Source organism: Trichosurus vulpecula, chromosome 2 (genome assembly GCF_011100635.1).
Source record: "Trichosurus vulpecula isolate mTriVul1 chromosome 2, mTriVul1.pri, whole genome shotgun sequence".
Classification (NCBI taxonomy): Eukaryota; Metazoa; Chordata; class Mammalia; order Diprotodontia; family Phalangeridae; genus Trichosurus; species Trichosurus vulpecula.
The window spans coordinates 39,334,835-39,360,298 of NC_050574.1; the positions used below are offsets into that span (position 1 = coordinate 39,334,835).

The following is a 25,464-nucleotide window of genomic DNA, read 5'->3' on the forward strand; positions in this document are numbered from 1 at the left end:
TGCTCAATTCTAATTTTTAAGGAATTATTTCTTCAATGAACTTTTGTACTTCTTTTTCCATTTGGCCAATTCTTCTTTTTAAGGAGTTCTTTTCTTCAGTGAATTCTTGTACCTCCTTTTCCATTTGAGCTTTTCTGCTTTCTAAAGAGTTATTTTCTTTGGTGAATTTTTGTACCCTTCTACCATTAGGCCAATTCTGTTTCTTAAGGAGTTGTTTTCTTCAGTATTTTTTGGCACTTCTTTATTTCTCTTTTCATAATTTTCTTGCATCACTTTCATGTCTTTTCTCAATTTCTCCTCTACTACTCTTCTCTTTTTCTTCAACTCTTCTAGGAATTGTTGTTGGGTTTGGGTCCAATTAGCAGTTTTCTTTGAGGCTTTGATTGTAGTTATTTTCACATTGTTGTCTTCTTCTGAGCTGGTGTCTCGGTCTTCCTTGCCACTGTAGTAGCTTCGCATGGTCAAGTTCTTTTCCTGTTGTTTGCTCACTTTTCTAGCCTATATCTTGACTTTGAACTTTACCTTTAAGTTGGGTTCTTCTCACTTGGAGGTAGGGAGGCACTGTCCCAAGCTTCAGGCTTCTTCATGCTGCTATTTTCAGAGCTAGTTCAGGGTAGGGGGGTCTATAAAGATCTGCAAGGAGCACTGGCCCTTATGCCTGCAGGAGATCAGGGAATGGGATCACAATTCACAGGCCAAGAGGAGCACTAGTGATTGTAGCTGCAGGGGATTAGGGGTCCTTCCTGGATAAAGAGCAGAGCACAGACCAAGAGAGCAGTAACCACACCTCTCCCTGATCACACCACCTTGGAAAGAATAGCTGACCTCCTAAATTGTCTCAAGCTGGAAAAAAATGTCTCACCCTGACCTTTTGTTGGCTCTGCTGCTTCAAAATTTTATCTGAGGTGCTATTTTAAAGTTTTTTTGTTGGAAGAGTTCAGTTTGGGTGGCTGTCTCTCTTCTGCCATCTTGGCTCCATCATTACATTTATAAAGCTTGTCTTCAGTATGAATTCTCTTGTGTTTATTAAGTGCTGAGGTTCTACGGAAGGCTTTCCCACATTCCTTACACTTATAAGGATTCTCTCCAGTATGAATTCTCTGGTGGATAAAAAGGCTTGACTTTTGAGTGAAGGATTTCCCACATTCACTACATTTGTAAGGCTTCTCTCCAGTATGAGTCATCATATGCCTAATAAGCATGGAGCTCTGACTGAAGGCTTTCCCACACTCATTACATTTATAAGGCTTCTCTCCAGTATGAATCCTCTGGTGTTTCAAAAGGCGTGAGTTCTCAGTGAAGGCTTTCCCACATTTATTGCATTTATAAGGTTTTTCTCCACTATGAATCTTCTGGTGCATTTTAAGTTTTGACATCTCAGTGAAGGCTTTCCCACACTCCTCACATTTATAAGGCTTCTCTCCAGTATGAATTCTCTGGTGCCTGACAAGGAATGAGTTTTTAGTGAAGGATAGCCCACATTCTTTGCACGTATAAGGCTTCTCCCCAGTATGAATCATCTGATGTACAGTAAGAGTAGAGCTCTCATTGAAGGATTTCCCACACTCTTCACATTTATAAGGCTTCTCTCCAGTATGAATCCTCTGGTGAGTGAAAAGGGTTGAGTTTCGAGTGTAGGCTTTCCCACATTCATTACATTTATAAGGCTTCTCTCCAGTATGAATTCTCTCATGTTTGAAAAGGGTTGAGTATTGAGTAAATGCTTTCCCACATTCATTACATTTATAAGGCTTCTCTCCAGTATGAATCAACATATGCCTATAAAGCACTGAGCTCTGACTGAAGGCTTTCCCACACTCAGCACATTTATAAGGCTTCTCTCCAGAATGGATTTTCTGGTGTTTCGAAAGGTTTGAATTTCCAGTGAAGGCTTTCCCACATTTATTACATATATAAGGTTTCTCTCCACTATGAATCTTCTGATGTGTTGTAAGTTTTGACATCTCAGTGAAAGCTTTCCCACACTCCTCACATTTATAAGGCTTCTCTCCAGTATGAATTCTCTTGTGCCTAACAAGGTTTGAGTTTTTAGTGTAGGCTTCCCCACACTGATTACATGTATAAGGCTTCTCTCCAGTATGAACCATCTGATGTAAAATAAGGTTTGAGCTCTCAGTAAAGGCTTTTTCACACTTGTCACATTTGTACGGCTTCTCTCCAGTATGAATTTTCTGATGCCTAACAAGGGATGAACTTCTATTGAAGGCCTTCCCACAATCATTACATTCATAAGGCTTCTCTCCAGTATGAATCCTCTGATGTATATTAAGTTTTGAAACCTCAGTGAAGGCTTTCCCACACTCCTTACATTTATAAGGCTTCTCTCCAGTATGAATTCTCTGGTGCCTAATAAGAATTGAGTTTTTGGGACAGGATCTCCCACATTCATTACATTTATATGGTTTCTCTTCAGTATGAATCATCTGATGTGAAGCTCGGGTTAAGGTCTGACTGAAGGCTTTTTCACAGTCATTACCTTTATGGCACTTCTTTCTAGCATGAATTCTCTGGTGTCGAATAAGTCTCGACTTGTGAGTGAATGTTTGCCCACATTGGTTACATTTATAAGTCTTCTCAAGAGCCTGGACTTTCTGATGTTCAGAAAAGTTTGAATGTGGAGGGAAGACTTTACCACATTCCTTATATTTATAACAGTTGTCTCTAGTTTGAATCTTCTGGCGTGTGGTCATTTTTCTCATATTACTCTCCTGTTTTATTTCCTCACTTTTTACTTGGCTCTCACTTTCACCCCATTCCCCACAAATAGAGGAGCAATCATCAACATTGCTGAGTCTTTCGATCTTCACTGTATGGGGAGATTCCTCCTCTGGCTCACTCTTGGTCATGATCTTGGATTCCAAATCTGAAAAACAGTAATATAAAGTACAAATATCTGATATATGTCTAATATAAAGTACAAATGTTCTGAGCTTTGAGAATGAAAACTAGGGATGAAGTAATGAAACTGCAAATGGTACTCAGAGGAAAGTAGCACCTCAAAGAACCATTTTTTGAAAGCTTCTTTTCAGTATCTCTAGAAATATGGAGAAATAATATCTTTCCTAGACTAACAGACTTTTCTCTGTTTGAAAGTATTTAGAAGGCCCAGAACATATGTCATTTTTTTTAGGGAAATGGGATAAAGGTAGAATCCATTCTTTGAACAAAGGTTATCTCTTCTATTTAAAAAAAAATCATTGTATTGGCCATTCCCTCAATGGATTGTGATATGACCTACCCAGAATCACTGTCTTTCTTTACGTTCAGAAGGGTATATTTATTTGTCAGAGAAAGGAAGTCCAGAACATTTGAGGACATCAGACACTTCAAAATAAGCTCAGTCCAAGACTCCAAGGATTCCTTCTCAACCTCTGTCCCAGTGGCCTAATCACAGTAGCAGTGTGCCCCAACCATTATGACCCCCATCGCTTCTACCTGGTGAGTTCCTCCCCAGGACTTCTATTTAAAGACGCACCCACACCAGCAATGATTACGTCAAACCTGGACAACCCTGTGTACTTCTCCTTACTCTGATATGGATACTCTCCGTCTCCCAATATTTCAGCAACCTTTTTGTATGTGGACTCCTTCAATTGGAATGTAAGCTTCTTAAGAGCTAGGAATGTTCTTCTTTGTGCTTACATATTTATTCTCCAGGTAAAGTATTTTTAGTCCCAATTCCTGGCACATAGTAAGCACTTAATAAATGCTTAAAGAATCTATTTGTCTATCACGGGCAGAACAGACTAATGACTCCTATTTTGGAATGTTAACCCAAAAATATATTTTAACATGGTATTTTATTTTGCATAAGATTACTATAAGTGTTATCACAAATATTCTTGAGTAGTTGGACATGTCTGAGGGCATGAGGTGTGAGTTGGATACACCATGCCAGTTTGTATGGTTTTCAGTCAACTAAGATTGCTTTGATGTAGAATGATATTAGATTAAAAAAAATATTTTTTCTGCATTGCAGATTTGTGCATGAAATATAGAGTGATATGTAGATATAGATCTATTACTCTCTACATACATGTAGATGTAGATATCTATATGTTCATATGTCTGTAGAGCTACCTCTTTATGTGTGCATACATATGTAATATATATACATACACACATTAATATGTGTATATGCATCTATGAATGCTTGAGTATATTCCAAGAGATGCAATCTTAGTCTACTGCTTGGCAGTCTGAACCCATTGGTACTAATTAATCACAAGAAAAGAAACAATATCTGATGTGTTTATGAGGTTTTTAAATTTTGGCACATGTATTCTTTCATGTTATGATGTTAACAACCCCATGATCAAGGTACTATGGGAACTACTTTATTATATTGTCTGGAAAATATATTATTATACTGTTTAAATCTAATTTTATGTGACTAGAAATTGTTTGAACCCAGAATATCTCCCTGACTTCAGTAACACCCTGGGAATGCAAGAGATGGTGATAAACAATTTTAGGTTCCCCCAGATCCTGGATCCACTCCAAAAATTTATGTTTTGGGTTCACTCAACCAGGTCTTATTTTGGGTCCACCCAAGCTTATGTTTTGGTTTTGCTAAAATTTTATTGAATGTTTCTATTTACTGATGCAACATTTTAAAAGTTTTGAGAGACATAATGTCTGGGTAACTTAATCATTTTATTAATAAGGCTAGTATTTTAATAAAAGGATGGTCATTTGGCCATCTATCTCTTAGAGCAAAGACAATCATGGTGGAAGGCTCGTGGTTTATATGCCCTTTTGGAATAGGAGTGTTCCTGAGGGTGACAATCACAGTAGAAAGCTCAACTTTCAGAGACTGAGGTCTTGAAATGAGAATAATAGGAAAAGGGGGAAATTTGAATCTCCCCAAATCATTGGTTATTAATAATCATTTCTCTCACTGATGTCCATCTCAATCTACCTTGATTTCAAGCTGCCTTCTTTGCTGGTTCAGGCCAGTACCCTTGTCTAAATCCTATATATATAAACTTCCCAGAGCCTAGATAAGAGAGTGCCCTGAGCTTTCCAGCTCCCTCTCCTCTTCCAAATGATTTATTAAGTTCCTTTCTAAAACTATTTTAGAATTGGGGATTTGTTCTTGTGAACAACAGAACCATGAGGAAAGATATCCTTATTTTACATACGAGGAAGAAAGAGAGGTTCAATTTCGGGATCTTTTTGAGGGTCGCAGGATGTATTAACAATAAATGTTCTTTACTTGGTGCTTTCTGTGTACAAAAGTGTTTTCTGCCTAGAATTCTGGTGAAGGATATTCATTATTATCCAGTTTATTTTACATGAAACACCTATCTGAATCTGATTTCTTCTCCAGCTTGCAACTCCTCCTCCTATCATCTTCTGTATCTTAAGGCACCAAAGAGATAGAAGTGCGGAGGTAGGGCCCGAGGGGAAACATAGTATGGAATATTTATCACAATCATTGTGTCCCAAGAAGACTTGGCATTTACTCTTGCTGATTAATATCCTGGTGATTTGTGTGCTCCATGACACAGCAGGGTACTACATCAGCAAAGTAATCAACAGACTTTTCTAGTTGGCAGGTTATATGCTAGATCACCTAAAGGAGGGAACATGGGGGAAAAGAGAGGAGGACACAGGAAAGAACCCCAAGGGACACCCACATCAAGTTGTCATTACATAGATGAAGATTCAGTAATACACACTGAAGGGAAGGAAGGGACGGAACAAGCATTTATTAAGTGCCAACTATGTGCCAAGCACTGAGCTAAGGAAGCCCTTTTCAGATATTATCGCAACCCAGGGAGGTAGGGCCTATTATGATCCCCTTTCCCACTTTAGGAAACTTATTTCCCTCTGAGTCTTTTTTCAAGGCTCTAAATCCCCACTTCTTCAAACAATCCACACAGGACAAGGAATCAAGGCCTTTCACCATCCTGGCTGCCCTGTTCTGGACACTTTAGCTGATCACTGCCACTTTATGCATGTAGCCCAGAATTGAACCCAATGATAACCAGACAGCTCTGAAAAGGACAGAGGACCCAAGCTCTATTGCAGCTATCTGCCTGTAAGGCATGCCCCTGGCCATGCACACCCAGGCAGCAGTACCTTTTTTGGCTCTTACACTGATAACTGATGACTCCTATTGAGCTTGCAGCTCCTGATATTTTGAGGAACACTTGCTGTCTTTGATCCTCTGTTGAATTTTATTCAATCCTCTAGTTCATGCTGATCGTTTTGGATCCTGAGTCTGTCATCTAGAATATTAGCTATACTCCCAGCATTGTGTCATCTGCAAGTTCATTGAGCAATACCACATTTGCCTTTGTCCAAGTTGGCGAGAAAAAAAAATCAAACAAGACAATAAAAGAATGGGTCAGTGAAGCATTTTTTGAAGGTACAGAACAGAAGAAAGTTCAGAAAAAAAAAACACTGCCATACAAATTGTAACATTCTTTTAGTACAAAAGAGAACAGCCCAGAGAGAAAGACAGCCATCACAACAGAGGCATTTTTTTAGATACAGAAAGGAACTGAAGGATGTTGAGATAGAAACACAGCCATAGAAATTGAAGCATTACTTTAGATAGGGACGGGAACAGAAGGGTGTCCAGATAAAAAGACAGCCATAGAAATTAAAACATTCTTTTTAGATAGAGAAGAGAATGGGAAAAAAAAAGTCCAGATAGAAACACTGCTAGAGAAATTGAAGGATTTTTTTTAAGTACAGAAGAGAACAGAAGGAATTTTAAGTAGAAACAGGGCCAGAGAAAATGAGTTGGTTTTTTTGTTTTATCTACAAGGAAATCCAGAGAGAAGTGTACCCATAGAAATTGCAGTATTCTTTTAGGTACAGAAGGAACTTCAGGAAGAAACACAACTATAGAAATTGAGGCATTATTTTTAGCTACAGAACAAAATGTCAGAAAATCCAATGAAAAACATAGATATAGAAATTACAGATTTTTTTCATGCATAGAGGGGGGGGGATAGAAGGAAGATCAACTAGAAACACAGACATAAATTGAAGTATTTCTTTGTTAGTCCAGAAGGAAGTTTTGATAGACACAGCTTTGAAAGATACATGATGACCCTATCATTTAGGTGTTAGAAAGTCTGAAGGGAAACCTTTGGCACCTTCCCTTTCAAACAGGAGCTTTCCCAACTACCCAGTCTTGGAGGTTAACTCTAAAGGAGGGATCTGAACAGGAGATGGGAACCTAGCACCAGCAGGAGCTACCAGATTCTAGTCTATGTGAAAGCCTTTGGAATGGTAAAGAGAAGAAAAATACCCTGTGAAAATGGGGATCCAGGAGACCTCTCAGAGACCAATTCCCAGTGAGCACAAGCAGTTTTTTGCCCCCTGTGAGAGGGGGCTCTGGACCCTGCAGCGTTTATTCAGAATCTATGCTCAAAGTTCTCTGGTTTCCAAATCCATCCAGTTAATTTCATGAGCAGGATTGAGTACCTACAGAGACCACCTTAGTCAGGCTCTTGCCCACAGGCAGCTCCCAACATCCCCCTCCCATCAGTACCCAATGCAGAAGAATCAATAGGAAACACAAGATTTTTCCCTGAAAGTTACCATCAGAGTCTGGACTCTTGGAATTCTCCATTGGATTTCTGAGACAGGCCAAACTTCAGATCTTCCCTTGGACTTAAGCCTTACCTACCTGGGAAGGTCTTGATTACAGTGTCTGACTGCTTATTTTCAGCCCAAGCTCCTCTGCAGGCACTCAAGCACAGAGGGAACCCGTTGGCCACTAGTGGTTCACTAATACTCAGAAAGTGAGGCCTACAACAGACATACCCTCAAACTTTTGATAGAGTAGATGTGAGGCTAAATCTACTTAGCTTAAATGTTTCCCAGTGATTTCCTTCATTAGAATATAATTTCCAGGACCCTGCAGGTACAATTTTTGTTATTGTTGTAATATTTTAAGACCGGGATTTGAGATTGGATGGGAGGACAGAAGGCTTTTTTTGTAATTCTAGCTTTAGGCAGAGAACCTGGGCCTTGGTAAGCAGTTTGTAAATGTCTCTAGATTCTCTGATAGGCTGCTCAGACACCCCTCCCCCACCCAAGACCCAGACTTTAATCTCTGCCCTGATTTCACTCAAAACTGAGATCTTTTGGTAAGCTTCCCAACTCTACCTAGTACTATGGCCATATTTGAGGGAAAAGGTGAAGCCAGATCTCTCTTTATCCAGGAAACACCTATCTCTATGCCATCCCCTCCAAATTATAAAACTCTGAGACTTAGAGCTGGGAGAAGCCAAAGAGATCATTTACCTTCATGCAGACATTCTCCCAAGAAAGAAAGTGAGGACCAGAAAAGTTGTCATAATTACAAAGGCTTTATTTTTAAGTCTTACAAAGAGAGCTGGGATTTGAACCCAGGTTCTCACACTTCAAACGCATCACCTCCAACTTGCCCTGACTATATCCTGTTTGTACAGTTGTTTGCATGCTGTCTCCCATATTAGACTGTAACTTCCTTGAGGGTAGGTACTGTCTTTTGCCTTTCTTTGTATCCTTGGCACTTAGATCATAGCAGATACTTCATAAATGTTTCTTGAGATTCTGGAGCTAATAGTCTGTGTCATTGACCCCTACATGCAGTGTCCCCCATACAGCTTCCTGAGGGATGGTGGGCCAGCCCTGGCACCTGTGTGGGACCCTTGCCCATGGTCCCCAGGAGAAGCAGTGCCATGAGACTGGCCCTATCCAGCCCCCACCCTGGGCTACAACCCTCAGCTCACCTATGACCTCTGCCCTCAACAATGCTATCCTCTATATTCTAAGGTCTTTCCTAGCCCTGAAGTGAAATGACCTTCTATACCCTATGATTCTACCTTCTCCAGCTCTTCAGGTGAAAGTTTGCCAGAGGAGCCCCTACTTCCAAAGGCGTGTCCCAGACATCTAGAATCCACAGGACTTGCTGCCTGTATTCTCTTCTGTCTTATAAGGCTTGGGGGAGGGGAGGATGGAGAAAATATGGGGAAGAGCTCCAGTGAAGGCTTAATTTGAGTCTCACAAATATGTCTCAGAAGAGGTATTAACCCCTTTTATAGATGGAGAAAATGAGGCCCAGAAACAGGTTAAGATTTGTCTTAGATCAAACAGTAAGAGAAGTCTGGGAATGGAAGGAGGGCTCCTGATGCCTGGCCACATAAACACACAAACACCCACACACATATGAATACACATATATGGACCCTTATTGCTTTACTCCCTATACTCTTTGGTAAATGGGAGATAAAATGAATATTAAGAGAGAACTGGGACCTTATTGTTGTTCAGTCGTTTCAGACTCTTGGTGACCCCATTTGGGGTTTTCTTGGCAAAGACACTGGAGTGGTTTGCCATTTCCTTCTCCAGCTCATTTGGCAGATGAGGAAACTGAAGCAAACAGGGAGAAGTGATTTGCCCAGGGTTACACAGTTGGTAAGTATCTGAGGCCTCAGACTCAGGAAGACGAGTCAGCTTGACTTTATGCCCAGCACTCTATTCACTATGGTACCATTGAGCTGCCCTGATAGAAGGAACCTTAATTATCATCTATTCCAATGTCCTCATTGTACAGTTAAGGAAACTGAGACCCAGAGAGTTTAGGGGGACTGCCTGAGTTTGCAGAGGTAGTGAGCAGGGGGGGGGGGGCGCGTGGGGGGGTGGTAGAGCTGGAATGCAAATGCACATCCCCAACTCTCCATCTAACTCTCTTCCTATTGAACAATAAATAGCCCCTGTCACCTAGGCAACTAAGGCCTACAGTGAAGAAGACTTACCTAAGATCACAAGATTAGTCCTTGCCAGAGATAAGACCCAGACTGTCTCCTGACTCCAAAGCCAGGACCCTTTCCTGTCCACTACACGGCCGATAGAATGGGGCATTCTATGGTTAGCAACCTCTTCCAGGAAAACCAAAGCCACAACAGATGTCAAAGATCCATGCCTGGTGGGAGAAATGCTTTATTATATTGTTCAGAAAAAATATTAATTATTATTTGGTTTAATCTAGAGATTGTTTGAGTCCAGAATGTCACCCTGAGTTCAGGAACTCTCCAGGAATGCCAGAGATGGCTACAAGGGATTTTGGACTTGCCCAGGATCATTCTACATCAGGAAAGAGTCAGAACTAAGATCTCCAGCTCCTGGTTCCCAGTCCAGGGCTCTTTCTCCTACACCTTCTCTCCCAGGTCCTGGATCCTCCCAAAGCATTCTTGTTTTGGATCCTCATGCATGGGCCTTTGGGCAGGGAGGTTCACCCAAGGTTGTGTTTTGGGTTCCTTTTGTGTTTTGGTTTGGTCCAAATTTTATCGAATGTTTACATTTACTCATATATATCTCAGCCTACCTTGTTTTATAAGTTAGCTCTCAGAAAGATCATTGAACCATGTACGTGTGACATCTATGCATGACTCTTGTCAAAACCTTATATAATATAAACCCTCCAGAGCCTGAATGGGAGGAAAACACAGCTCTTTTCTGGTTCACTCTCTTATACCAAATGACTAAATAACCTAAAACTATTTCCAGTTTGGGAGTTTGTTCTCATAAATAACATGGGCACAGATTGAAATGAGGGAACTTGGAGGAAGGAGGCCAGAGCACATGAGAGGACATTGATGTGACACTGGGCAACTAATTTCTCCTCTCTGTGGGTCAGTTTCCTTACCTCAAAATGAGATTGGACATGATGACCTTGAAGGACCTGCTAGTTTGAAGTCTATCATCCTCCCAATGAAAGACAGAGACAGAGACAGAGACAGAGAGAGGAAGGCCCTTGGGCAGGCCCAGCCCTGGGGCTGTAGAAGAAAAACATGAGACTTTCATAAGTTATCTAGTCCAATAGAGTCCAAATTCTTCTTACAAATGGTGGGAAATGGGCCTACAGGAGACAAGAGACTTGTCCAGGTCACCCAGCTATGAGCCCTGACATAGATCATAGATGTAAAGCTATAAGGGACCTCAGAAGCCACCACTAGTGCTGTGCTGGGAAAGCAGGATTTTATATACAAGCTAGTGCACCTCCTTCATTTCATGGATAGGGAAACTAAAGACTTGTCAACAGACACACAGGTAGGATTAAGCATGGGAGGTAGAATCTTTTTTTTCTCCTGGAGTTCTGGGAGGACCTTAAAATTCCCAGAACTGATCACTAACTACTAGGGTCTCTTTTCATTAGCAATAGTCATATGGCCCAGAATCTCCAAAATAGACTTGCACAACTGGTTGCAAACCAACTTCCATAAAATTAGCCAAGACCCAGGAATCAGGGAGATTTGGTTTCAGGTTGTGATTCTTTCATCCCTCTGGGCCTCAGTTTCCTCACCTCTAAATTGGGGTCAATAACCCCTATAGTACGAATCTCACAGGGACATTGTCAGATTCCAATGGGCTTGTTTCTATAGAAACATTGATCAACCCTACCCCCATCCTCTCCTTGTGACCGAAAAGGGACCCTCCACTCTGTGCTCAGTCAGGTATAAAAGGCTCCAACAAAACTGACACAGATTCCAAAGGAGACTTCATTAGTATTAGTATTTCATTAGTATCATTTCTCAGCAAGGAGCCCTTCTACTCTGGACACATACACACATAGGCTGAGTTTTATCACTAGCTACTCAAAAAAAAAAAAGAACGAGAAAATCAAGCTTCTTATTTCCAAAGGAAGGCGTAAATTTCTACAGAAATCCCAGAGCATGTGAGACTCCTCCCACGGGCAAGGAGACCTGTTGTGGACTAGAAGTCTCCTTCCCATTATCACAATCTGACACTATAGAAGATTTCTGGTGAAGATGGGTGCCTGAATGGAGGCAGATCACCTATCTCCTATATACCTATTCCAGCAAAAACCTCAAAGTCACAGCAGACTGAATAATGATCAAGAAAGCCAATTAGAAACTGTAGCAGAAGACTTCTTCCACTCCAGAACAACACACTGAATTAGCCAGAAGCTTATGGGAAAAGGGGCCACCCAAAAAGCCAGTACAAACACAAACAAACCACCCAGCAGATTCTCAACATGCCCAGAGACAGATGCAGCAAAGGCAGCTACATCCTGCAAAACCACAAGAAGGCCCAAGGGCAGAAGCCCACCCTCAGAAAGTCCCAATCAGATCAGAAATCCACACCAGGGACCTCAGAAGGGACTGAGCAGGAAACAGTCCTTGTTCTATTCAACAAGAAAACAAGCCTTGCAGTGGTTCTGACATGTAAATGCTCACCCTAAAAATTTAATGATTCCCTGTGGAGAAGCTGACTCCATCTAGCTCCAGGACACCGCTGTCCTTGGTCCTGAGTAAATCATGAACCTTGGAACTGGCAGCTCTAGTTCCAAGCCATTTCTATTTGCAAGTCATAAGGAGGCAAAGAAATATGACAGAAAGTGCTGGGGCTGCAGACAGAGATCTTGTTTAATCAAGTCACCAGCCGTGTGTCCTCTGACAATTCACTTACCTTCTGTGGCCTTCAGCTCACTCATCTGATAAATGAAGAGGTAAGGTTGCCCTGGGTTATTTCTGAGAGTCATGAAAATCCTTAGATAACATCAGTCAATGCCTCTTTCCCTTCCTTATTATACAGAGAAGGGGACTGATGCCATGAGAGAGGGAAGGACTTGCCCAGATTCATACCCTATGGAAAAGACAGAGCCAGACTCCCTGCCTCAGCCTGGCCCCTGCTTCCCAGACCAGGGCTCTTTTTCCTACACTTTCCCACCTATCCAGGTCACCAGTGCTAAGCAGAGCTGTCATCCAATAGCCCTTATGTTTACCCATCCTTTCTGCTTCCTTACTCTAAATCTAACCTAAACCCCAACACAGAGGTTAAAACTCACTAAGAGATGCTAGAGTTCTCAACTTCTAATGTCTCTAACTCTCCAAGTGAAAGTCCACCGGAGGACTCCTACCATCAAAGGTATTTCCCAGACATCTAGAGCTCAGAGCAATTGTTGCTGACCCAAAGTCTGGATTCTCTTCTCTCTTATAAGACTCATAAGGGTAGGGTGGAGGAAAGATGGAGACAGGAATTCTTGGCTGCACTACTCTCTGCCTCCATCGTAGGATTTTTTAAAAATCCAAAGTTAATCTGTCTGTAGGTAGGTATGGACACCTGGGTCCTACATACCTCTGTTGGACAGGAGATTAGGCACTTGGAAGTATGGATATGCCTTCAGAGATTCACCCTCAGTTCCTTTCCTGTTCAAGCTAGCAAAGGTGTCACCCATAGTCAACAGAGTGCTGGGCTCTTTTTTTTGATCTTTAAATAATAGAACTAAAGGTAATAATAATCTCCCCCACCCCTGATATGCATATCACCTTTAATTTATGCTTCTCTGGTCAAGACCTCATTGGAGACTTACAAAGAATTAAGTTAAGCCCTTTTTATAGATGGAGAAAATGAGGTCCAGAAAGAAGACAAGACTTGCCCAAGGTCACACAGTGAGACAAGTTTGGAAATGGAACTCGGATCTCTCGATGCCTAGGCACATATGCATAGACCTACATACACAAACACATACATTAACACACATATACCCCTAAGACTTCAACATAATCTCATTTCTTTTTTCTCCCTGGGCTCTGGGTAAAGGTTTGATAAATGGAAGCCATAGTGAGTAATAGTATTAGGAGAAGGTGGGAAATTGAGCTGGGAAGGCTGAGAGCCAAGGTTTTCCCTTACTGTTCCAGGGGCTGATGGATTATCACAATAGGAGGCAGGGCAGGAACAGAGATGTCAGAGATCCCAGATCCCAGCCTAGTTCTTCTCTGGAGGGAGGAAGAGAAATGAAACTCTTACCTTTGAATTACAGATATTGGCTTCTTGTGTCAATGCTGCTTCCAGAGGTCAGAGGGGACAGGTGAGCTAACAAGGGTTGGAGTGGGTGGGTGGGTGGGGGCCTCAGGAGTCAACTCTCTCACTTTCCCTTTCTGACTTTCCTTCTATCACCCAGTGCTCTAACTGGAGATTGCCCAGAGACCTAGTCAGAGTGAACAGCACTGCCCCAAGGCCACAAAGGGAGAGGTCCCTGGTGCTTCAGGGCTGATTGAAGACAATTAGGAAGGTTATAGAATCTGAGGAAATAATTGTTAATAATAACACCAAAGTTTATGTAGTATACTGGCTACCCTCTTCTGAAATCTCCAGCTCATCAGCACCCTTTTTACACATGAAACAATACCCTCTCACAAGGGCAGAGGACATGGGCTCTCTCTCTATCCTGTGTCCCTCTCAAAGGAGGCCCAAACAGCAAGAGACTTTTGCTGTCATTTCACAATGCTGACCCCTATGGAGCTTGCAGCCCCAGATCCTTTGAGGAACTTTTATTGTCTTTGATCTCCTGTTGAATTTCCCCCAATTCTCCAGCTCATCTCTGGGACCACTGACTGTACCTTGTATGCCTTTATCCAAGTCACTGGGAGAAAAAATCAAACAGCAAAGACAAGGAGGTCATTGAAGCACTTTCTGAGGTTCAGAAGGAAACATGAGGAAGACCAGATAGAAGCAGAATTTTGAAAGATACATTACTTTATCATTTGGGTTTGAAAGGTCCTGAAGGGAAGATTTTGGCAGCTTCCCTTTAAAAGTAGGAGGGGCCCCAATTCCAAAGTCTCAGGTGTTATCTCTGGAGATCTCTGGAACAAGAGGTGGGATCTCAGTGCCAGCAGAAGGGAGCAGATGCCAGCCTGTGGAAGGTGAGGATAGGATGGAAAAGAGCAGCAGGAAGAGGGCCCTCAGAAAAAGGGGACCCAGTAGAGGTCTCAGGCTAGTTTCTAGTGAACAAAAGCAGTTTCTTTTCCCTTCAGATGAGCCTCAGATACTTCTAGCTTTTATTCAGAGTCTAAAATAAAAGACATTTAGTTTTCAAACTGCTCAACTCAATTTCACAAGGATTAAGTGCCTACAGACTAGAGGAGGAGAGATTGATCAAGTCAGGCTCCTGCCGTCAGGCAGTTCCAAACGTCACTTCCGAATCTGAACCCAATCAGAGGAATTCAATAAGGAAAACAAAATTGTCCTTTTAGGGTACTCACCTATGGAGTCTGGGCTATCCGGATTCTCCATTGAGTTCCTGAGAGAGCAGAAGCTTCGGCTCTTCCCCTGGACTTCAGCCTTGAGGACCTGAAAAGTTCTTGGATTGTTTCTGACTGTTTCAGAATTTAAACCTTCACAACTCAAGCTCCTCCCCAGCCATTCAAGTATGTTCAGGTGCATTACAGAAAAACTCCCTTCCAAAAGGTGTGCTACACAGATGGAAGACCTCAAACCCCACCACGCCAAGAAAAAATCTGCAATGGTCGGGGGTGGGGTTAATCAACTCAGCCTAGCTATTTCCCGCTTGTCTCTTCCATTACAATGAGCTCTCCTTCCAGGCAGGTACTGGTTTTTCTTGTTAATGTTTCTGACCGGGGTTGAGGTTTGGTGGGAGGATTGAATACTTTCTTTGACTTTTTTGTGGTAAAAAGGACTGGCCCTCAGTAAGTACTTTATAAATGTTTATTGACTCACTAACTGCTTTATCAGGCCCCTCCTCCACCCTAGATCCAAACTCTAATCTCTGCCCAGAGATTCCTTAGATATCTTTTATACCAATCCACACATTTTTCTGAAGAAGAAAGTGAGACTGAGTTAAGCTGTCATTTGTCGAAAGTTAAAAATACACAAATAAAAACAAAAAACTGGGTGAATCACAAACTTGACCTTGTTCTCATTGCAAATCCAAACCCAAACCTCTTTAGTCTAAAACCAATCTTTGATTTTGAAGACATTTTCCCTTAGCCTGAGGTGTGCTAATAAATGATTAACAACTGGTTCTCAAAAAAAACCAACAACACAAATCAACACATGATACACTTTTAAATTTGTTGTTCAGTCATGCTCGACTCTTTACGACCTCATTTGGGGTCTTCCTGGCAAAGATACTGGAGTGGTTTGCCATTTCCTTCTCCGGCTCATTTTTACAGATAAAAAATGGAGGCAAACAGGGTGAAGTGACTTGCCCAGGGTCACACAGCCAGTCTGAGGCCAGATCTGAACTTAGGAAGATTAGTCTTCCTGACTCCAGGCCCAGCACTCTATGCACGGTGGCTTCTCTTTTAAATTTAATCGACACTATTACAAACCTTTTGCTCCATCACTTCTTAAATCAAGTTTATCAAGAAAACAATAAATCAAGCCTTGATGTTGTTAAACCTGAAAATTTGGTTGAAGGAAACAACAGAGCTAGGTGATAGAAAAATCCATGTTGTTTATTATTTTCCCTTAAAGCATAGCGGAGCTAGCTTACTTGTACGTACAAGGAGTCAGAGTATAACTCTGGCTGCCTGAACAAAGCAATGAGAAAACTTATATACGTTATTTTAGCAGAGCTAGCAAGCCTGTATGACCTCATTTTTATGACCCCCATGTATGTTTAACCATGATACAAGAAGAGGATTTTCCTTAATGGAATAGATTGTAAATACAACAAATTAGATAGTTGTCAAAGTGTCAATTGGATTTGTAGCCCCAGGATCTCTGTGTTTAATTGGCCATTAACATTCCACAACATAGTATATGCCCATAAAATATTAAGATAAGGAAAAGTCACATAATTCAAGATAGTGTCTGGGCTCAAGGTTTTCACCCTTAATGGCCATGGACAGAGCAAGGAATACTCCATCTGGATTTGTTGATACAAGATAGAGATGTCTCTGAGCTTACTCAGAGAACAAAGAGACTGTTAGGATCAGGCTTTTCTTCTGGTTAAGTAGTTCAGGCCCTGAGTCTTATTGAAATTACAAAAATGATATAAAATAGTATAATATTTTCCACAATGTATAGCCATTGCAGGGTTCTGGGCTGTAGCTTCTCACCCCCACCCCCACCCCCAAACTTATCAAGCTCCTGTGGTGGAGCTGGCTCCAACTGCATTAGCACAGCCCCACCCCCCACCCCCAGTCTTGCTTTGTTCCTTTTCTGCTTTGGACATGTGGAGTTAGGGATGTCTTCAGCAGAAAAAGCCCCAAAGGCATTTGGAGATGCTGAAGTAAAGCTTAGGAGACAGACCAGAGCCCAATTTCTATGTCTAGGACTGATCTACATCTTATGTGAGCCAAAAAAAATTAATGGGAAAAAAAATCAATGGGGTGGGGGAGGGAGAAAAGGCAAAGTCAGAATTCAGGGGGTCACCAATGCCTAGGGGTCAAACTATGGATGCTAATCCTGAAAAGAGCCCATTAGATAGAGCCCCAGGCCTGGAGTCTGGAAGACCCATCTTCCTGAGTTCATATCTGGCCTCAAGACTCTTACTAGCTGTGTGACCCTGGGCAAGTCACTTCACCCTGTTTGCCTCAGTTTCTTCATCTGTAAAATGAGCTGGAGAAGGAAATGGCAAACCTCTCCAGTATCTTTGCCAAGAAGACCCCAAATTGGGTCAAAAAGAGCTAGACACAACCAAAAAACAACTGAACAAAAAGAAAATGTCAGGAAGGGAGAAAAATGAAGAGAGATCCTTGCTGTGAAAAAAACTGGCAGCAGGAGACAAACAAGAAGAGAGGAAGACTAACAGCATGAAATACTATGAGAAGGCCCAGGAAGATGAATCCTGGGGGAAGGATTCTAAATACAGCAAGATAGAAATCCTTGCTGTTCTTAAAGAAGGCAGATTCAGCTGATTGCTAGGAAAGGGACGGACAGTGGGAGAGGAGTGATTCCAAGAGGTTGGCAGCTTAGTATGAATGCAAGGGGAGAGGCAATCTGTACTCAGTGTTATTTTCTGGGAATTTCAAGGTAAAAGAGAGGAGATATCCCATAAGTCCAGGGGCAAAGTTGGGCTTTTGTTCGTTACCTTTAAGTATGGAGGAAATCTTTGTTTGAAACAGGGAAGGAACCAGTGGATAAAGAGCTGTTGCATGGACCCTTTGGGATATCTCTGTCTCCTTGCCTCTAGGCCCCAGCATTTCTTTCAAATCCTTTCTCAGTATCACCATATCCTGGCAGGGATTTAGATGCAGCTAAGTTGCTTCCATCTTAACTGGCCCAGGTGGAGTACTCAGTAAATATTGTGGCTCCAATGACTCAGGGATCTGCTCCTCCCAAGTGATCCTGAAATCCAACTTCTGCAGCCACTGAGGACTGAAATTCTTGTCCCTGGCAAGGGTCCTGGGGGAAACCAAGTACTTCCAAAACCTGAGACTCCCTGAAGCTCTAGACCTATGTAGTATATGGGTGGGAGAGGGGAAAGTCGAGAAGCCTGACAGCTTCCAGACATGCTCAAAATACACGAAGGTGGCAAACAGTATTTTGGAGATCTGGAAAGCAGTGAGAGTCAATGGGGCAAGGAGATCCCTGAAAGGAATAAATGCTATTTATTTTTTTATCTGCAAAATGGAGTTGGACCTAGAAAGGAATTTACATCTCACCAAGAAAGCCTCATCAAGGAAAGGAAACAGTTATTGGGAGGACCTGGGGAGGCCCCTTGTTTAGGAGACAACATGATCGGCAGAAGTCCCCCTTGCTATGACAGAAAGAATCTCAGATCCAAGGAACATCATAGCCGGCCAGGAGCTCACAGGCATCCAGACTAACCCATCCCTGCCCAAGGACTCCCTCCACAATGTTCCCAATGGGTCTCCAACAGTGCCCCCAACCAGTCTTTGTTTGAAAACCTCCAGTGAAGGAGAGTCTTGCTCTCCAGAGGCTGCTTGGCATTTGGCAACTTGGGACAGCTCTAATTGGGGTTTTTTGGGGGGTGGAGGGGAAGACAATCAGGGTGAAGTGACTTGCCCAGAGTCACACAGCTAATAAGTGACTGAGGTCAGATTTGAACTCAGGATCTCCTGACTCTAGGACCAGTACTCTATTCACTGTGCTACCTAGCCGCCCTGGACAGCTCTAATAGTGAAGATCTTGTCCATTCATGGGATGAAACTTGTCTTTTACTGCTTCCTCTCACAAGCCTGTTTCCTGTAAACTACCACTTTCATGACTCCATTATGTCATTATGTGGAGAAGAGAGGAGGAAGGCTGAGGGTAGGAGAAAGGAAGGCTCCCCACTGGCACAGTCCTTTATACACACACACACACACACACACACACACTCCACTCTTCAATTAATCAAAGAACCTGCAAACTTCTTAGAGTGTGGCCCCTCCATCCCTGGGCTCAGTTTCTGAATGACTGTGAACAGTATCTGGGCGAAGGGAGGACATGCCCTCTAGACTGAAGAACCTGGATTCTTGGGGGATGAGCTTGGGTCACAAATAGAAAGGAAGCCTGAGCTTGTGGACAGAAGCCTTCCAGTCCTAGAAGGCAGAATAGCGGAAGGGCAGCTGAGGATCAGCCCCTTGAAAGATATAGAGAACCACAGCAGCCCAGAGAGTGATGACAAATCCCCTTCAAGGTATGATTTCTCAAATTTCTCTGCATTGGGATCTAACCCCAAACAAATTGGGAGCTCCTTGAGTCCAGAGGTCTGAGTTAGTTGATCTCTATGGCTTAAGGTCTTGCATCCAGTGGGTGCTTAATCCTCAATTGTGGAATTGACTCGAAGGATCTAAGCAGTAAATGCTACCCAGAGCTCGAATGACTGGTGCCTCAAAGCATGTGATACCATCTAATACGAAAACACACAAGAAGACTGCAATTGTCTCGCTATCTATGTAATACTGTTTCAACAATCCGGCTAGCAGCTGTTGTGGGGGTGAAAGACCAACACAAGTCCAACAACAAGCATGCTACTAGCACGCTGCAAAAGCCCAGGTTCTTTTGATCTGCTTTGGTAAGAAAAGCAACGTTAAGGGGTTGACAAGTTTACTTTAATTCAGCATACAAATACCATTCACTTAGTTCAGGGGAAAAAGCCAGCACCCTGAACTTAAAAGCAAAATACAACAAAGTACAAACATCGACAGACAGACCTTGTCTGATTCAAATCCCAATACACAGTTACCAGAGTTTAACAAAGTCCCAGCATCTGGGTTTACGAGCTGGAGGGCTCTTAGCTACAGCTGCCCAGAATTCCCACATCATCACACACCAAAAGTGAGAGCCCTGCGCAAATGGCTCTGTCTTCTCTTCTTATACCATTTCAGATGACATCAAACATCATCTGAATGACCAGAACTTAGGCTCCTATGATTGGCTCTTGAGTTAGCACCTCCCCTTAGTACCCTGGGAGCTTCACACCCACATAGGCTTAGCACCTAATAGGAGTCTGGGCCTGGGGCTTAGCACCTAGTAAGACTCAATGAAATACACTGAATTAATCAAAGGAAACAAAAGCCAAACTCTTCAAGGGCACTTGGTTGAACTGAGTGCTAAGAGCCCATTTTGCTTACCAACACAAATACTGAGAAACTCTTTACCCTCTAAGCCTCCGATTGTTCATTGTTATCATCAAGGACTTGGTCTAGATTGTTTCTTGTGATCACCAATTCTACAATCCTCTAAATTACCTTACCTCCCCTTTGGGCTCACTTTCACTGACTGTAAAAAGAACCACTTTGTAGTAAATTATTTTGAAGCCTCCTTCCAGAAATAAGGTAAAGGAAAAAATGAGGGAAAATGAAGAATGTCTAAGGCTCTGGGTTGAGGTCTATCTTGCCTAGACTCCAGAGCATCCAAGCTATCAGATGTAGAAGGACCTTAGAGCTCATTCAGCTGGAACCATTTGTAAATCACAGAAGGGAGGTGATGGCCAGAGAGGGGAAAGACGTGAACTATGGTAGGTCACAAGAGTAGGAGTAGTTTGCTATTTTCTTCCCCAGCTCATTTTACAGGTGAGGAAACCAAGACAAGCAGGGCCATGTGACTTGCCCAGGATTCCACAGCTGTGGAATATCTCAGGTGGGATTTGAACTCAGGAAGATAAGTCTTTCTGACTCCAGGCCTGTGTATCAACAATCCAGCTAGCAGCTTCTGTGGGGGCGTAAGATCTACCAACAACCAGCACCCAGAAAGCTGCCAACACAGGTCCTTTTGATCTGCTTTATTTAAGGGAAGCAACGTTAAGGGGTTAACAATCTTACTTTAATCCAGCACACAAATAACATCCACCTAGTTCAGGGGAAAAAGCCAGCCCCCTGAATTACAGACCAAATACAATTTGTAGTTTTCAACATCTGGGGGTACAGCTGAGGAGCTCATTAGAACAGCTGGCCCAGAGTCACAGGACACTCTGGCTGTGGCTCAGAGGGAGAACACCGACTGGGCGTGGAGAAGTTCCCCACCCCCAATATCACATCAGATACAAATCAATGGCTCCCAATTGTCTCTGTGCTGAGAAATACAAAAACATCCCACTTTATCTGCCCCATTCAAACAAAGGCCAGAATCATTAAAGGTCAACAGCAAAAAGTCCCACCTTAATTACTATTACAGCCTGGCTCTCTAACCACTGCACCACCTGGCCACCCCAGGACCTGTGCTTTAGAAAAATCATTCTAGAAGGATCAGAGCAGAGAGAATTTTGATGCAGGGAGATGAATTGCAATAGGCTAGGCATGAGCTGATGGGAGATTGTACTGAGGTGGTGGTTATGTCAGGGAGGGCATGGCATTATAAAGGAACAAATGACAAGATTTGGAAACTGGCTAAATGGAGAGAGAATGAGTGAAAGCATAGTTCTTCAACTTTTTGTATGAATTAGGTTGGAAACAAGGATGACTGCAAACATACTGGTGCCCTAGACTATCATACAGAAGGGGCTGGAGGTATTGAAAGACAATGAGTTCTTTGTACGTGTCGAGTCTGAGATGTCTATTGGACACCAAGATGAAATGTCCAACAGGCAACTGGTGATGTAGAAATGTAGGTGAAGAAGGAGACTAGGGCTGAATATACCAATCTGGGAATCATCTGCATAGAAATGACAATGGAATCCATGAGAGCTCATGAAATTACCAGATGAACAGGGAGAAAAGTGACAAAGCATTTGGGTATGGCATAGATGAAGGTCTGACTAAGGACAGTGAAAGGGGGTAGGTAGACAGGTAGGAGAAATAGAAGAGAGATAGTACCCAGGAGCAGAAGGTGATCAATGGTGTGAAATGCTACAGAGGCCAATGAGCATCAGAATCCAGAGGGTGCCACTCAATTTGGCCATCAAAATATCACTGAGGACTTTAGAGAGAGAAGATTCACTTGAGTGATGAGATCCAAAGCCAGACTGCAGGTATTGGGAAGAGAAGTAGAAGAAAGAAAAGAGGCACCAAGTTTATTCCTTGTCAAGGAGTTTTGCTGAGAAGGGAAGAGACACACCAGGAATGACAGCATTGAGTAAGGGTTTGTTAAGGGTGGGTTACACCTAAGAGTGCTCCTGGGGGGCTGGGCAGGAGCCACTAAATTGAAAGAGATTTTAAAAAAAGAGACAGTGGGTGCAATATTATTGCAACCTGCTGGGTAAGAAGGGATTATTAAGGGTGTATCTAGAGGGACTGGCCTTGGAAACAAAGTGGGTTAGAGATAGGGGTGAAGGAGGACATGGAGATAATGGCAGAAGGGTTTGAGATTAGAAAGGGAGGAGAGGAAACTCTTGTGAACAACCTCAATTTTTCAGGGAAGAATTAGGTGAGGCCTTCAGGTGAGAGAGTGAGGTGTGAGGAGAGAAGGCAGAGTGTGGGGAGCTTCTGTGGTGAGTTGGACAGAGAAATGATTAGGAAGATTGGAGGAACAGAAACACCTATAGCTGTCCCCAGCCAGGTGGGCGTCTCCTTAAAAGAAATTGAAACTGTCCTTGGGACTTGATTGGCTCAGGGAGCTCAGGATTGGGCCAGTCCTGGTTCCTGAGTAAAGTCAGGATGTTGGGCCCTTTCTTGGGGCTGGACCAGAGGACCATAGGTGGCCAACAAAGGGGTGGCAATGAATATCTTTGTTGAACATCCTTCCTCTGCTATGGCAAAGCATCTCCTTTGGTCACCACTTTGAGAAGTCCCCCATCACACCTAAACAGTGCCCGAGCTTCTCTGGAGATCTAGAGACTTATGGAATGGAGAATTTCCCTTTGGCTTTGGGATTGTGAGTGATGACTCTCCCTGTCCTCTCCCATCTGCTAACTCATTCCATCCTGGCTTTCCTTTGTCTCTTGCCCTCTTTTCTACACCTCCTCCTCCTCCAACCTTGTCTTCTACTCACTCTTCCCCTCCAATTTCCTCCCTTTCATGTCCTTTATGTCTCTCCTTTTATTGATCTCTCTCTTACCTTTATCACTCTATCTCTTCATTCACTTTTTTTCCTCTTTCCCACTTTTTTCTATATTCTTCTATATTCTATATTCTTTCTATATTCTATATTCTTCCCTCCCTTTCTTTCTCTTTCTGTATCTATATGGTCTCAGGTCTGACTCTTCATGACCCCATTTGGGCTTTGACAGAGGGTGAAATTGAAGCCTAGAGAACAGAAGAGACTCTTCCAAGACCACAGAGCTATTGAGTGTAAGTACTGAGCCTCAGTCATAGGGCTTCTGATTCCCAAGGCATTGCTCTTTCTCCTACCCTGTCATCTTCCATCCCCACTTCCTCCATGTTCTGGCCTCTCTAGAAGCTCCCAGGGCCCCCCAGGCAAACTCTGAGATGCCTAGAAGGCCCCATTCCTTTGACCAGCATGTCCCTGCTGACCTGCTGCACCAGCTTATTCCTCAGGCAGTAGATAAAAGGGTTCAGCAGGGGAGCAACAGTGGTGTTAAAGAAGGCCACCCCCTTGTTGAGGTCCAGCTGTCCTGTCTGGGTGGGATGGAGGTACATGATGATGCAGCTGCCATAGGTGATGGAGACCACCAGGATGTGGGAGGAGCAGGTAGAGAAGGCCTTGCGCCGGCCCTGGGCAGAGGGCAGCTGTAGGAGGGTCCAGATGACGCAGACATAGGAGGCTACTGTCACAGTGAGGGCACCGGCCAGGGTGCACACAGCCACCAAGAAGGCAAGCAGCTGCAGACGGCTGGTATCGGTACACACCAGAGCCAGAAGCGGGATGCTATCACAGAAGAAGTGGTTGAGCACCTTTGGTCCACAGAGTGGCAGCAGGAGGAGCCAGATGCATGGCCCTGAGAGGAAAAGGAAACCTCCAGCCCAGCAGCCCAGCACCAGCCGCAGGCAGGCCTGGCTGGTCATGAGGGTTGGGTACCTCAGGGGATAGCAGATAGCCAGGTATCGGTCCACAGACATTACAGCCAACAGGAAGAACTCCACAGTGCCCAGGGTCAAATAAAGGACCATCTGGGAGAAGCATCTTGGTGGGGAGATGGTCTTATGGCCTGTGAGGAGGTGACTGAGAACCTGGGGAGTGATGACTGAGGTGAAGGCCATCTCTAGCAGGGAGAAATTCCTCAGGAAATAATACATGGGGGTTTGTAGGCGGCAATCCACCAGGGAAAGGATCACAATGAACAAGTTGCCCAGCAAGGTCAACAGGTAAGTGGGCAGGAGGACAGTGAAAAGCAGGAGCTGCAGGTGCCGAAGGTCTGTGATACCAAGTAAAATGAACTCAGTGCCCTCTGAGTGGTTCCCCAGCTCACTCCACCCTCCTGGAGGCATCTGAAGTGGCGGGGGGTGGGGGGGGGGGGCAGGGCAGAAAGGAGGTCAGAGCTCTTAATAGACAGAATCTTACATCTAGAAAGGACTTCAGATGACCTATTTATGCAAAAATATTTATAGCAGCTCTTTTTGTAGTGGCCAAGAACTGGAAATTGAGGAGGTGCCCATCCACTGGGGAATAGCTGAACAAGTTGCAATATATAAATGTAATGGATACTATTGTGCTCTAAGAAATGACGAGCAGGATGGTTTCAGAAAAACCTAGAAAGACTTACGTGAACTGATATAAAGTGAAGTGAGCAGAACCAGAACATTGTACACATTAATAGCAATATTGTTAACAGTGATCAACTGTGAATGACTTAACCTATTCTCAGCAATACAATGATCCAAGAAAATTCTAAAGGACCCATGATGAAAAATGCTACCCACTTCTAGAGAGAGAATTGATGGAATCCGAATGCAGATCAAAGCATACTCTTTGTCACTTTATTGTGTGTGTGTGTGTGTGTGTGTTTCCTTTGGTCTGTCTTCTTTTACAACATGACTAATATGAAAATATTGCATGATCACACATGTATAACCTAAATCAAATTGCTTACTGTCTCAACAAGGGAGAAAGAGCAAGTAGAAAGAGCAAGAGAGGGGCAGCTAGGCGGCAAGTTGAGTACAGCAGCAGCCCTGGAGTCAGGAGGACCTGAGTTCAAATCTGAACTTACACACTTGACACACTTACTAGCTGTGTGACCTTGGGCAAGTCACTTAATCCCAATTGCCCTGCCTTCCCCCCTGCACAAAAAAAAAAAAAAAAAAGAGAGAGGGAGAAAATTTAGAACTTGATTTTTTTAAAATGAACGTTAAAAATTATTTTTACATGTAATTGGAAGAAAAAATATTATTTAAATTGTTAAAAAGAATGTAAGCTCTTTTACAGGTCACTGATTGAAGA

The 25,464-nt window shown here is 43.1% G+C and overlaps 2 protein-coding genes across 5 annotated transcripts in view; both read right to left on the bottom strand.

Moving 5' to 3' along the window:
- The window catches only part of LOC118839542 (zinc finger protein 260-like), a 31,655-nt gene extending 28,782 nt beyond the window's left edge, over positions 1-2,873 (bottom strand). For 2 of the 4 annotated variants that reach the window (XM_036747016.1, XM_036747015.1), the window contains exon 1: positions 986-2,873. In XM_036747016.1, the coding sequence (XP_036602911.1) occupies positions 986-2,867 (1,882 nt within the window). In that variant the 5' untranslated portion in view covers positions 2,868-2,873. Of the gene's footprint in view, positions 1-907 lie in introns of those variants that run through there. The other 2 variants (XM_036747018.1, XM_036747017.1) reach the window with 2 other exon arrangements.
- Positions 2,874-23,519: 20,646 nt separating this feature from the next.
- On the bottom strand, positions 23,520-24,515 carry LOC118836350 (olfactory receptor 49-like). The gene has a single exon (XM_036743667.1). It carries the CDS (start codon positions 24,513-24,515, stop codon positions 23,520-23,522), a length of 996 nt encoding a protein of 331 aa, XP_036599562.1.
- Between the last annotated feature and the right edge of the window lie 949 nt (positions 24,516-25,464).